The sequence below is a fragment of a genome, assembly GCF_019968955.1.
Source record: "MAG: Porospora cf. gigantea A chromosome Unknown PgA_NODE_298_length_23434_cov_347.767, whole genome shotgun sequence".
NCBI classification, from domain to species: domain Eukaryota; phylum Apicomplexa; class Conoidasida; order Eugregarinorida; family Porosporidae; genus Porospora; species Porospora cf. gigantea A.
In genome coordinates this window covers 12,888-23,434 of record NW_027151584.1, presented here as the reverse complement: position 1 = coordinate 23,434, position 10,547 = coordinate 12,888, and the positions used below count along the sequence as shown (strand labels likewise).

General features: G+C 54.9%; 4 protein-coding genes across 11 annotated transcripts; 1 reads left to right on the top strand and 3 right to left on the bottom strand.

The window, feature by feature from the left end:
* Positions 1-1,057, bottom strand: KVP18_001040 (uncharacterized protein; the record flags this gene model as incomplete). 2 transcript variants are annotated; one of them, XM_067950652.1, is made up of 1 exon in its annotated part: positions 1-1,057. In XM_067950652.1, a coding segment is annotated over one exon (1,057 nt), but the record flags the coding sequence as incomplete, so codon positions are not given. The 2 variants fall into 2 exon arrangements, with proteins under 2 accessions (XP_067810274.1, XP_067810273.1); XM_067950651.1 differs by having other exon boundaries at positions 54-1,057.
* A 49-nt stretch (positions 1,058-1,106) lies between these two features.
* Positions 1,107-2,117, bottom strand: KVP18_001035 (uncharacterized protein; the record flags this gene model as incomplete). 2 transcript variants are annotated; one of them, XM_067950636.1, is made up of 3 exons in its annotated part: positions 1,107-1,527; positions 1,568-2,009; positions 2,054-2,117. In XM_067950636.1, the coding sequence occupies 3 exons, from the start codon at positions 2,115-2,117 to the stop codon at positions 1,107-1,109; spliced, it is 927 nt and encodes a 308-aa protein (XP_067810261.1). The 2 variants fall into 2 exon arrangements, with proteins under 2 accessions (XP_067810261.1, XP_067810262.1); XM_067950637.1 differs by lacking the exon at positions 2,054-2,117 and having other exon boundaries at positions 1,568-1,920.
* Positions 2,118-2,637: 520 nt separating this feature from the next.
* KVP18_001037 (uncharacterized protein) lies at positions 2,638-9,282 on the bottom strand (the record flags this gene model as incomplete). 5 transcript variants are annotated; one of them, XM_067950648.1, is made up of 8 exons in its annotated part: positions 2,638-3,499; positions 3,528-6,449; positions 6,478-6,807; positions 6,835-7,055; positions 7,084-7,662; positions 7,691-7,802; positions 7,831-9,197; positions 9,226-9,282. In XM_067950648.1, the coding sequence occupies 8 exons, from the start codon at positions 9,280-9,282 to the stop codon at positions 2,638-2,640; spliced, it is 6,450 nt and encodes a 2,149-aa protein (XP_067810270.1). The 5 variants fall into 5 exon arrangements, with proteins under 5 accessions (XP_067810270.1, XP_067810268.1, XP_067810266.1 ...); XM_067950644.1 differs by lacking the exons at positions 2,638-3,499; positions 6,835-7,055; positions 7,084-7,662; ... (1 more) ...; positions 7,831-9,197; positions 9,226-9,282 and having other exon boundaries at positions 3,524-6,476; positions 6,583-6,815; XM_067950646.1 differs by lacking the exons at positions 3,528-6,449; positions 6,478-6,807; positions 6,835-7,055; ... (2 more) ...; positions 7,831-9,197; positions 9,226-9,282 and having other exon boundaries at positions 2,638-3,399.
* A 45-nt stretch (positions 9,283-9,327) lies between these two features.
* Positions 9,328-10,223, top strand: KVP18_001042 (uncharacterized protein; the record flags this gene model as incomplete). Of its 2 annotated transcripts, XM_067950655.1 has the most annotated exons (4): positions 9,328-9,501; positions 9,530-9,810; positions 9,839-9,943; positions 9,971-10,223. In XM_067950655.1, 4 exons carry the CDS (start codon positions 9,328-9,330, stop codon positions 10,221-10,223), a joined length of 813 nt encoding a protein of 270 aa, XP_067810277.1. The 2 variants fall into 2 exon arrangements, with proteins under 2 accessions (XP_067810277.1, XP_067810278.1); XM_067950656.1 differs by lacking the exons at positions 9,328-9,501; positions 9,530-9,810; positions 9,839-9,943 and having other exon boundaries at positions 10,017-10,223.
* Positions 10,224-10,547: the final 324 nt, after the last annotated feature.

The following is a 10,547-nucleotide window of genomic DNA, read 5'->3' as shown; positions in this document are numbered from 1 at the left end:
GCTGTTTTTCAAAATTCTCGTTGATGTAGTAGATCTTCAAAGCGTGGACGTACCCAATTTCCACCATCTGCAGCGTGACGCAGAAGTAGTTGTAGCTTGTAGAGTTGACAATGAAAGCGGTGAAAATGAAGACCTTTGCGAATGTGATGGCCCAGAGTGACCATATGGAGTGTACATACTCGTTCAACAAGCCCATTAGAGGTCCAAGGGGCAGCCAGCTAATCCACCCGTAATAACTTGACACGTTGGGGCCCATGGTACCAACCATGTTAGTCATGACCGTATTAACTCCCATGTTCGTAGTCGCATACCAAGCCACGTAGACGAGGTAGTCTGGACGAGTGAGCTCCGAAAAGAAACTCGACCACTCAGGATCCAACGACTCGTCGACGACGCCTGAGACTCTGCGAACACGCCGTCTTGAAGGCAGTGAGGAGATCATCGTCAGACCAAAAGGGACACCTAAACAAAGCCAGTACCCCACTAGGGTCCACATTGGGGAGACTGTGGGAAACGCTAGTATAAGTTGCCAAAGGATGGGAGGTATTATGGTGGCCATCTGTTGCGCCATCATGGCGATGCTCATCGACAGGTATTCCCAGTCTTTGGCGTATTCCGACAGCGACAGACAAGCCAAGGCGACGTAGTTAATCCCATGACCAAATAGGAAGAAGGCCGGAAAGTACAATTGCAAACTTCGGCTGGACATGGTGAACAGGGTCCACCCCGCTGCGAAGAGACCGACGCCGATGCCGCCGCAGGCTCTTACGCCGACGTTGTCATAAACGTATCCCGGAACCACAGATAGCGCGTATTCCACAGAGGTCGCCAGTGTATAGAGGGCCTCAACCTTGGCAGCCTGCGCCGGGCAGGGGTCGAGGTAGTCAGCTCCTGGCGGAAGGGGCACGGTGCAGTGGTCCATGACGGAGTTGTCGCACAGCCAGCAGTACACACGGCTTCTGAACAGAATAAACTGAGTGTGAGGCCAGCCATAGAACCAGGTGGTCGTTAACAACGTCGCCACTCCGAAGAGAGCCGCACGGACGGCAAAGTTCATTCAACGAGGTATTTAAGCTTTTGGCGCAGAAGTAATCAATAAACACCTGTCATTCATCATCTGTAGTTTGATGCGCAGGCGGCTGCTGTGACCAGTCAGTCGGCTGCTGCGACCACTCAGTCGGCTGCTGCGACCACTCAGTCGGCTGCTGCGACCACTCACCCGGGGGCATCATGTAGACAGGCTGATACGAGTTCTCGAACTGGCCGTATTGTCCAGGGTAAGGGTACGCGGGATATAGGACGTACGGCTGTGGATTCTGAGGGGTGGAGTCCGGCTCACTTGGCTTCGACATCACTGTGAGAGGATCGTTTCGCCGACGCAGTTCCGCTTCGCCGTGAGCGTGACGACAGTTGGCGCCCGCCTTACAGTGGCCCTTGGCCCAAAATGTGCACATGGACGTTTTAAAGTACTCCTCAGTGTAGCGGAGATCGTCGACGCAGTGCGCGTACCGGCATGACTGACTAGATCTGGAAAAAATTAGGCGATAGTGTATGCAGATTTACTTACTCTTTGCAGACGCCCAGGCGTAGTAAGGGGCAGAGGCGAGTCTTCAGTACGTCCTGAGGCAGGCCCACCTCTCCTTTCCGCTTCTTGCGCTTTCGGCTCTTCTTGGCTTCAGACTCCTCAGGCCGAGAGATATCGGGTCGCAAACACGAGACGTTGTTCTTGGAGCAAACCGAGTTGAACGGGCAAGACAGGCATCGCTCGGTGTCCACAGGAGGGGCTGTCGGAGGTGTGAGGCACTTTCCACCGCAGCCTTCACTGCTGCAGAATCCAGACTTGGTCTGTTCGCAGATCGTAAACTGATCCGTTATTTTCGGCGTTCCTAATGCGGTGGTAACATCGATGCCTTTCCGCATGTCATCCTGAATCAAGACACTGAGAATATCCTCGTCTGATTGATGTGCGGATCTTATGCAGCCGCTGGCAGGCACGACAGACCCGAATGCTGATTGAAGATAGCATGGCTTCTGGCAGCAAGACCAAACGCACCGGCTATCCGTCTTCGACCGCGGTTCTGGAGACCCGTTGTGGCGTAAGCAAGGACTGTTGGCATTGAGACCTTCGTCATACACGCAGAGGCAGTGGTAGCATCGCTTCGGTTGTGACGTCAGCCCGAGAAAATTCGCGATGGTCGTTATTTTAGACCATGAGCTGTCGCCACAGGCAACATCACCCAACACTCCTCTTCGTATGAAGGTCAGAAGAGCGGAAAAATCCGAGGGATCGTACTCTAAAAAAATATCACCGTCTGGAGTGGTTTCCAATGGAAGGAAACAATCGCAGAGGCGGGACCGTCTTCCTGTGGAGGAGGCGAAATCAGTGCTTCTCGATCCACAATACGGGCAGACGTATACGAACTCAGGTACCCGGTCTCGGCTAAGCATTCCATGTTCTACAGCGAGGGCCGACAAGAGCCAACACTTCTCAAGGACCCTCCTCCCAACAGTGAAACTGGTGCCACCTACGTTGATGTGGAGGGCTTGGGATTCGCTGCATCTGGTAGTCGACAGCGAATCGGACATAAGTGAGAGATAATACACAATTCACAGTGTTAGTGCTATTCTGACAAAGTGCTATTCTGAAAAACACGCTAGGAGCTGCTCCGTTTTAAGAAGTGAATCTGGTGTGGCCGAGACGAGGCTTTTAGCCATCGACAGCACCCAAGCCAGCTCGTTTCCGTGCATGTCCAACTTCCAGGCTCCCCCGCAGGTACACGTCGCATTGCGCGTTCGGCGGCGCTGTGGACAATGTCCGCATATCTCGTCGCTGGAGAGGCTCCTTTTGTGCACAGCACGCAGCAGGTCTGCCAGCTGCTGGTCTACGGTGTCAGAGTCCAGCGGGGACCCGCACCGGGCGCAAGGCCAGCTTCCGCCGTCGAATGCCGACGTGGCATCGAGGTCCTGCGCCGTGTCACACGCTCTGCACACCGTTCCCGGCACCCACAGGGAGTAAATCAGAGGCCGGTACTGGAGCAGGTTGGAAAAAGCGGAAACGCCGCAGCAGGCGCTTACACGTCTAAGCAGGGCGAACGGGTCATCAGTGATAGACGCGGGGTCCAGACTGAGCAGCCGGTAGGCTATACGGGCGAAGTCCAGGTCGTCAGGCGGGTGTATAGCACCCGGCACGTCACAGTAGGCATCATCCTCATCCGAGTCGGCGAAGAGTAGGCCAGGCTGCTCTATTCTCGAGATGACCCCTTCACACAGCGATTCCTCCTCCGGCGACACGTCAAACATGCGGTGCGCCTCCAGATCCACCTGACGCGTGGCTTCACGCGCTAAAGAAACATCTTTGGAGTTTAGTAGTTGAGGAGAGCGGGCGTGTACTTCGGCCATCGGCTTTGTTAGAAGGGTCTCGATGACGGTGCGCAGGAAGGCTCCCACCGGGGCAGGTAGCCTCCGTAGACTTCGCAGACGGTCTACAGGTTCTCTAGCGCTGGGTGAGAACTGTCTACGGAACCTACTTCTTGCGTGTCGCAAACCACTGCGTCTCGTCCAACACTAGTAAACCAGTGAAGACGTCCACACGGAACGACAGATGCCGGAAAAGGGAGTGCTTGGACAGGTCGTTAACCAGAGAGCGGATGCAGTCGCCACCTAAGGCTGACTGGACGTAAGGTGTGGTGACGAAAAACCCATTAGTGTCAGCCTTCACACAGGTTGACTTCGTGTTCACATTGCGGACCAATTCCCTTACGTAAACCTCAAGCCAGCGCCGCACGTCCAGCAGCAAGTCTGGGTGGAAAAGCCGACTCGCCGGTGACAGCAACCAGCACTCGAACCCGCCATCGAAGAGGTCGGCCTTGAACGTGGAGTTATCTGGTCCAGATCGGAGCGAGCGGAGGAGTTGATGGAGGATGAGCAGGATGTCCGGCCGTACACGGGAATGGCGAATATCGTATCGCCCGAGCTTGACTCCGTTGATGGTCCAGTCCTTGTAGACGTTGTCCCCGGAGAGCTCAATGAGCTGCTGTAGGCTTTCTAGAGCACATGTCATCGCGGGCGAGCTAAAGGAGAATGCGGCGGAGAGCCGGCGGTGGATTCCGGGCACAAGGCAGAAGGGTGTCTTCTTGATCAAGGGTTCGTCCTCGGGCAGAGCACTCACGTACTGGTTCCAGAGGGGGATATTTTGTTTCTTTAGGCTGCGTGCGAAGAGGACGTCCATAGCTAGTTGTGTCAGGGACTCCCGAGTCCCAGCGTATCTGAGGACGAATCCTACAGGGAGTCCGGCTACACTGGCCACGTCCTTTCTGTCCAGGAACCGCACTGCGTAGTTGGCTGCGTTGTCGAGGACGAAGGCCTCGCCACGACCTATGGCGTCATGCTCAGTGATCAGAATGGCACACCGAGAAGCCAGCCGCTCCAGTGGGCGAAGGACTTGGGCCTCACCGAAGGTGACCGCGATAACCGTGCGTTTGGAGGTGAGCAGCTCCTGCCGAAGCCAGGAAACCGCCTGTCGACCTACCGAATGACAAGGTACATCCCGTATTTCAACCTGGACCTGCAAGTTGAACCCGACGTCGTTGAGTTGCACAGAGACTGCGTCGACCATCTGCTCTCGAAAACCCTCCGAGTCCCATGATTGGGATTTTAATCGGAACGTCGTAACGGTGATGAGTAGGTCCTCTTCCACGAGGACGTCAACTGCGATTAGGACCTCCTCCGCCTTCCCAAACAGCAAAAGCAGCCTGAATGTGGCTGCGGCCTGGCCGTCGAGGCCGGCGAGGCACCCCACATCGACTGGGTATCCCAGAGTGCAACGCGCAGCGGAGACTCGCGGACTGAGCAGCAGACAGCGCCACAGCGGATCCAGGAGCTCATGGATAGCCACGTTTCCTACGCCGTCTCGCCAACTTTCAGATGCCAGTTCCTCTTCCGACAGCTCCACCTCGAAAACGCGGCCCGCCACATGACCTGTACACAGCTTTATGTTGTCTGCGTTGCCTTCGACGACCGAGGAGCACTTTGGAGGATGCTCTGCGGAGACGAGAAGACGGGTACGCGATCTCAGCGGGATTTTGAATACCTCGGGACGGCCGGACACCATAACTCCCAGCACGAACTGATCTTCGTCCAGCTCCAAGTCGGCCAGCAACCACGATTTCGCGCCAAGCTGCTGGAGCACCCGCACAGGGTCTCTCCGAAAAAGGTCCCTGACGCAGTTTGAGGCCACCGCCGAGGCGACCTCGTCGCTGACTTGAGCCCAATGCGCCTTCAAAGAACGGATGACGTCGTCAGCGCTGGAAGTCCAGGCGTCTGCGAGGGGTAGGCAGGGTTTTTCGGAAGGCGGTGTTACGATCCGAACCGGTCCGCCTATGGTGAAGGGAGGCATAAGAGGCCGATCGGCCGGGACATGTGCATCCCTTGACTTGGTGATAGTGAAGAAGGAGTCTAGTTTCACTATGTTTTTGAGATGGAGTTCCTTTCGGAGCCATTCTGGAGGTTTGACATCCTCCACTGGGTTGCTCACCCGTTGTAGAATGGCAGGACACACCACGAGCTTCAGGATCTGGGTTGTCAGACGTTCAGTGTAGTAATCCCAGTCAAGGAGACGCGACAGACAGCCATCCTTGGATCCGGTCCACTTCTGTAAGAAGTGCGCCTGTTCGACGTCTGCAGCCTCAAACAAACGAACAGGAATGGCCCTTTCTGAGCGCGATTTGTTTGATGGAAACGCGGAGACCACGAACTCGCATTTGATACCGCTTTCCTGGACGTAGGTCATGTCACCAAGCAGCTCCGTTAGTCGCTTGGCAGTGGTAGTTCCCATCGTTTTCAGAGGAGCAGAGGCTTCTACGCTCTTGGAGAGGCTCTTGCTCTCAGAGATAAGGCTGAAGACGACTTTCTTGTCTGCTGTGCCCCCCTTTTTTTGGAGGAATGCTAACCATCGTCCACAGACTTTGGCGGCTTCCGTGTAGACTTCCTCGCGTGTGCTGCCCTTCAGGTAGACAGGAAACATCTCCTTCTGGAAGTTCTTGAGCATCTCGAGCTCCCCACGCCGCTTGATTTCGAAGCCTTTGCATTCGACGATGCGGTCGTCGAAGTCGTAGACGACGTAACGCTTCTTCAGCTTCTGGCCCTCCTTCTCGGAACAGGGAAGCATCATTGCCTTGTATGGGCCGTCCATTTCGAAGAAGATGGAGTTCTGTGACGAACGTCGGAAGACGCCATTCTCAAAGTGGAGAAACTGGTGGTTGGTCCACCGGTCGTGAACGCCCAGGTTAAGCACCGCGCAGGGATACTCGAACTTGGCGGTCACCTCGTCTGACCCCCTTTGCATGCGTACAGTGTAGACCTCAGGGAAGCCTGTGGGGAATAGTGTCCAGATACCGTCTGTGTCCAGCTCCAAGGGCTTGCCGATCTTGGCGCAGAGTTCGTAGGCTTCGCTGTGTGGACCTCGCTGTTGGGGCTCACTTAATGATCTGAGCACCTGTGAAAGTGGTGACGGCGGCCATTTCCATCGAGTGCCAATGGGAGCCTTTCCGCATGACATATCCGTAGAAGGAGTTCAGTATGCACTTGTGCGCTAGCTGAAGGCTTTCGAACAGCAGAACCTCGTTTGAGAACTGCATACGTAGGGCCTCCGAGGTCGCGGCCTCGAGCTTCGACTCCGCCTCCTTCTTGTGCTTTTTGTAGATCGTGCGGCGGTCTCGAAAAGCGCGTACGGCGTCCACGTAGAAGGGGTTCTGGCGTTGGCACACCACCGAGTGGCGGTCCTCCTCGACGGCAAGCTTGAACTTACGGCTGATCATAGGAAGCACCCAGCCTCACCTCTGCCTTTGCGAGAGTTTCTTAGCCCTGTCAAAGAGTAGCGCCCTCTGTTGAAAGGGTTGCAGCTCTCTCCAATGAACCTTGGTTGTACCTCGTTTGCCATCCGCCTCTTCGTTCTCGACCCCCAGCGACTTGTCGACTTTGACTGTCCGACCTGTGAGACTTTGAATGATTCCGACGTCGTGGTACTCTCCGGAAAGAATATTACGAAGCTGGTTTATCTGCGGTCTGACTCCCGAAACGTCTCACGTCGCCTCTGGTGAGAGGAAAGTGCTCGCCGCGCCAACGCCACTTGAGAAGTCGCCTGCAATCCTCCATCTCATCTTTCCACGGGCAGGCCTGGCATGCCTGGTCGTCGACCATTGACGACGGCTGCAGTCGTTGCGTGAGGATGATGTTGGGGTACATGGCAGCGACGTCCAGATGGTATATCCGCGGGGAGACGGTAAGGCGGCGGGACTGTTGTAACCTGCTTAGCCGCTTCCGGACGTCATCAAGTATCTCCTCGCGGTTTATAACAGGAAGAGGCCCAAACGGACACTCGCTGTTCAGCCAGAAGTCGAACACGCGTTCAGCCCCTTCAGCCAGCCGCTGGTAGGCCTGCGGATCCAACTCGAAGTCTTCCGGCAGGTCGTCGCGGAAGATGCCAACATTTAGTTGGTCGACCTTTCCACCAATGTAGGTTTCAGTGTAGAGCATGCGGTCCTTGTAGTACTTCTCGTCGTCCTCCACGTGCTTGGTGGGGTACACAACACTGTTCTCGGTGGCTTGGGCCATCAATAGGTGTTCACATAAGGTGCCAGACCCCTTTCGAAGCACATCGTCTGGCTGCGTCATGGTCCGCGAAGCATCTCACCGCTAGCGGAATGATAGAGCTCAGGGCAAGAATGAATCGATGAATGTATTGTATGTACAGGAAGTGTGTCGCCAGGGCGTCAGAGACGCTGTACTCGGCCAGCAGTCGAGGACTGGGTGAAATATAGGGCGGATACTGACTGCGAGGCGGCGTACGGAGTCATGAGCTCAGGATCCAATTCTCTGGGGTTGAAGCGTAGTTTCTCTCGGGTAACGGCCTTCAGACCGCGAGACCCCAATGGCAAGTAGGAATCACGGTTGACCCAGCACAGGCAGTCCATATGCAGCGCTATGGCTCCTTGCACTTCGGCAGCTTGCCTGAAATTCCTATCACGGCTGACACCCCTCATGGGGAAGCCAATTTCATCCTCCATGGATATCCCGTGGGACTTAGCTCTACTCAAGACATAGGGGAAATCAAAGGAGTCGCCGTTATAGGTGACGATGACATGAGGAGAGCTCCTTTGAATCAACTTAAAGAAGGACTCCAACAGCTGCTTCTCATCCTCAACGTTAACAGACTGGAAGTAACCTTGAAACTGCGGCTTGGGGACGTAGTCGAAGTCTGGAATCCGTTCCCGCACAATGGAGTTGTTCACCAGGAGGTAGCCCTGGTCGTCGACCATGATGGAGATGCACATAATTGGGTCCACAGACGCGTCGGGGAACTTCAAAGGCGCCTTGGTGACTTCGATATCCCACGAGAAGACTCGGAGGGGAGGTGCTACCTTTTGCAGGTGCTCCTCCGGGCTGCAGAGCTCCACGGATTCCGGGTATTCAGCTGCTAGAGACGCAGGGCTCCGTCTGGAGTCTGGGTGCCATGTGACGTCGTACCACTTGCCACACCGAATACCAGTGTCAATCAAAGCGCGACTCAGGTAGCTCACCTGGTGCTCGCAAAGACCCTCGGCCATGAGAAGGGGATCGCTAAGAACCATCTCCTCTGCAAATCGAGTTTCAGAAGGTTGATAGGCCGCCGACAAGGATATCAATTGCGGAGCAGCCTCCGGTCGCTTAGCGCAACGTATTCGTTCGAGAATAGGTGCATGGGTCTCGAGAAGCTTGCTCAGCAGTGTCACGATCGCCCTCATGTCGTCGACAGTGCTCACGCTGACTTTAAGCATCTGCCGCGAGCTGTAAGGGGCCTCTGCGTTCTTCGAGAGGTTGCCCAGCTCCTCCAGGTCAATTCTCTCCACGTACTCGACGGAGGTGGCGTTCTTGCATGCTCGTGTCGCCATAGCTTGCACGTGGTTTCCCAATTGGAGCAGAACATCTTTGACAGCATCTTCGGGGAATTGGACCCCTTCGAGATTGCGTCGGACCTTGAGGTAGAAATAGGGTCTGAAAGGGACCACGCTGTAGAAAGTCTCTCCCATGGAGCTTGCGAAGTACAACCGCAGACAAGAAACGCGGCACTTGCTTGCAAGAATTAGTGAAGATATGCGGACGTTGAAAAGGTAGCCGAGTCTGCAGACTGGATCCACCCTCTTCCGTCTGGATGCGGCTTGCTGCGTGAGCGGAAATTAATGGGCTCACCTGCACCAGCCGATCGTCTGGGTGCTTGCTGATTTCGAATCGTTCATAGAGACTCATAGTGAGTTTTCCAATTATATTTTTTCAATTCAGTCCGATAGTGTTATGGACAACGACCATTGCTTCGCTTGTATGGAGCCGCTCACCAGCGGGCTGTGGAGTACATGTTGTGGTCACGTAGCCCACGAGGCTTGCCTGAATAATTGGTTCCGCACGTACAACAAGGACCGGAATAAGACCACAGCGTCCTGCCCTATATGCAGGCAGATGACTAAAGCGGTGGGTGGTCGCTAGTTCCCGCGAACAGCACGTGCTGCATTTTGTGGTGCCTGATTTGCACCTTGAAAGCAACGACGAGAACGATCCGATAGCACTCAAACTGCGTTTACGCGAAGCTGAAAAGAGACTGGGCGGAAGTCAGTCTGATGTCGCAGCCCTTAGGTTGGAGGCAGCGAAGTCAAAGGACACCGTTGACCAACTGAGGTGCGGTTGGGGCAACCTCATCCACAGAGCACAAGCATTTGAAACTGAAAAAGAGCTGGCCTTGGCCAAGTCCAACGTGCGAAGTCTGCAGAAAGTCCACCAAATGTGAGAGGGTCTAAAATGCTCTATGCAGCATCAACCAAAAGGTAGATGACCTCGACTACAGCGCGTTCAGCTCAGCAGTAAACGACAGGTCTTCACGTCTTGGAGTGTTCGTTGACTACAGGGACTTGAAACAGTAGGAGCGACGGCATGTGTGACATAGAACTGTTGCTAATCAGAATGACACCATACACCGACTTACCATTGAGATGCAGAACTTGAAATCCAAGTCTGACGACGTGCGGTTACGGCCAGCTCCACCGAAAAAGAGACCCTTCGAGTTCGCCAGTTACACCTCAAGTGCGAAGCAGACGAAGCCGGCTGCCTTTCCGTTGCCAAAACGATCGAGGACGCTGATTGAAGGCCTCGACGACGACTGTGATGTTGACTCCGTGTCCAATTCCTTTTCACACTGAAATGAGCAGACGTCTCAGAGGTCGACGGCCTCTCGTACGCGACGTTCAGATTTCGTTACGATCAATAGTATATTTGAACTACATCGACTGAAACTTCCGGCCAATACTCTTTCGCATCGCGGCATCTGCTTGGATTGGTTAAGAGTTCATGGGAACTAATGGCTGAGCTTCCCCCACCTCAAAGGAGCCAGTGCTGTCACTGCTCTCGGTCTTCATCGTTCGGGGAAAGCATAGGGTTGCATGTGATCCCTGAGAGGCCGGTTTGGACTGAGCTTCCCCCACCTCAAAGGAGCCAGTCCTGTCACTGCTCTCGGTCTTCATCGT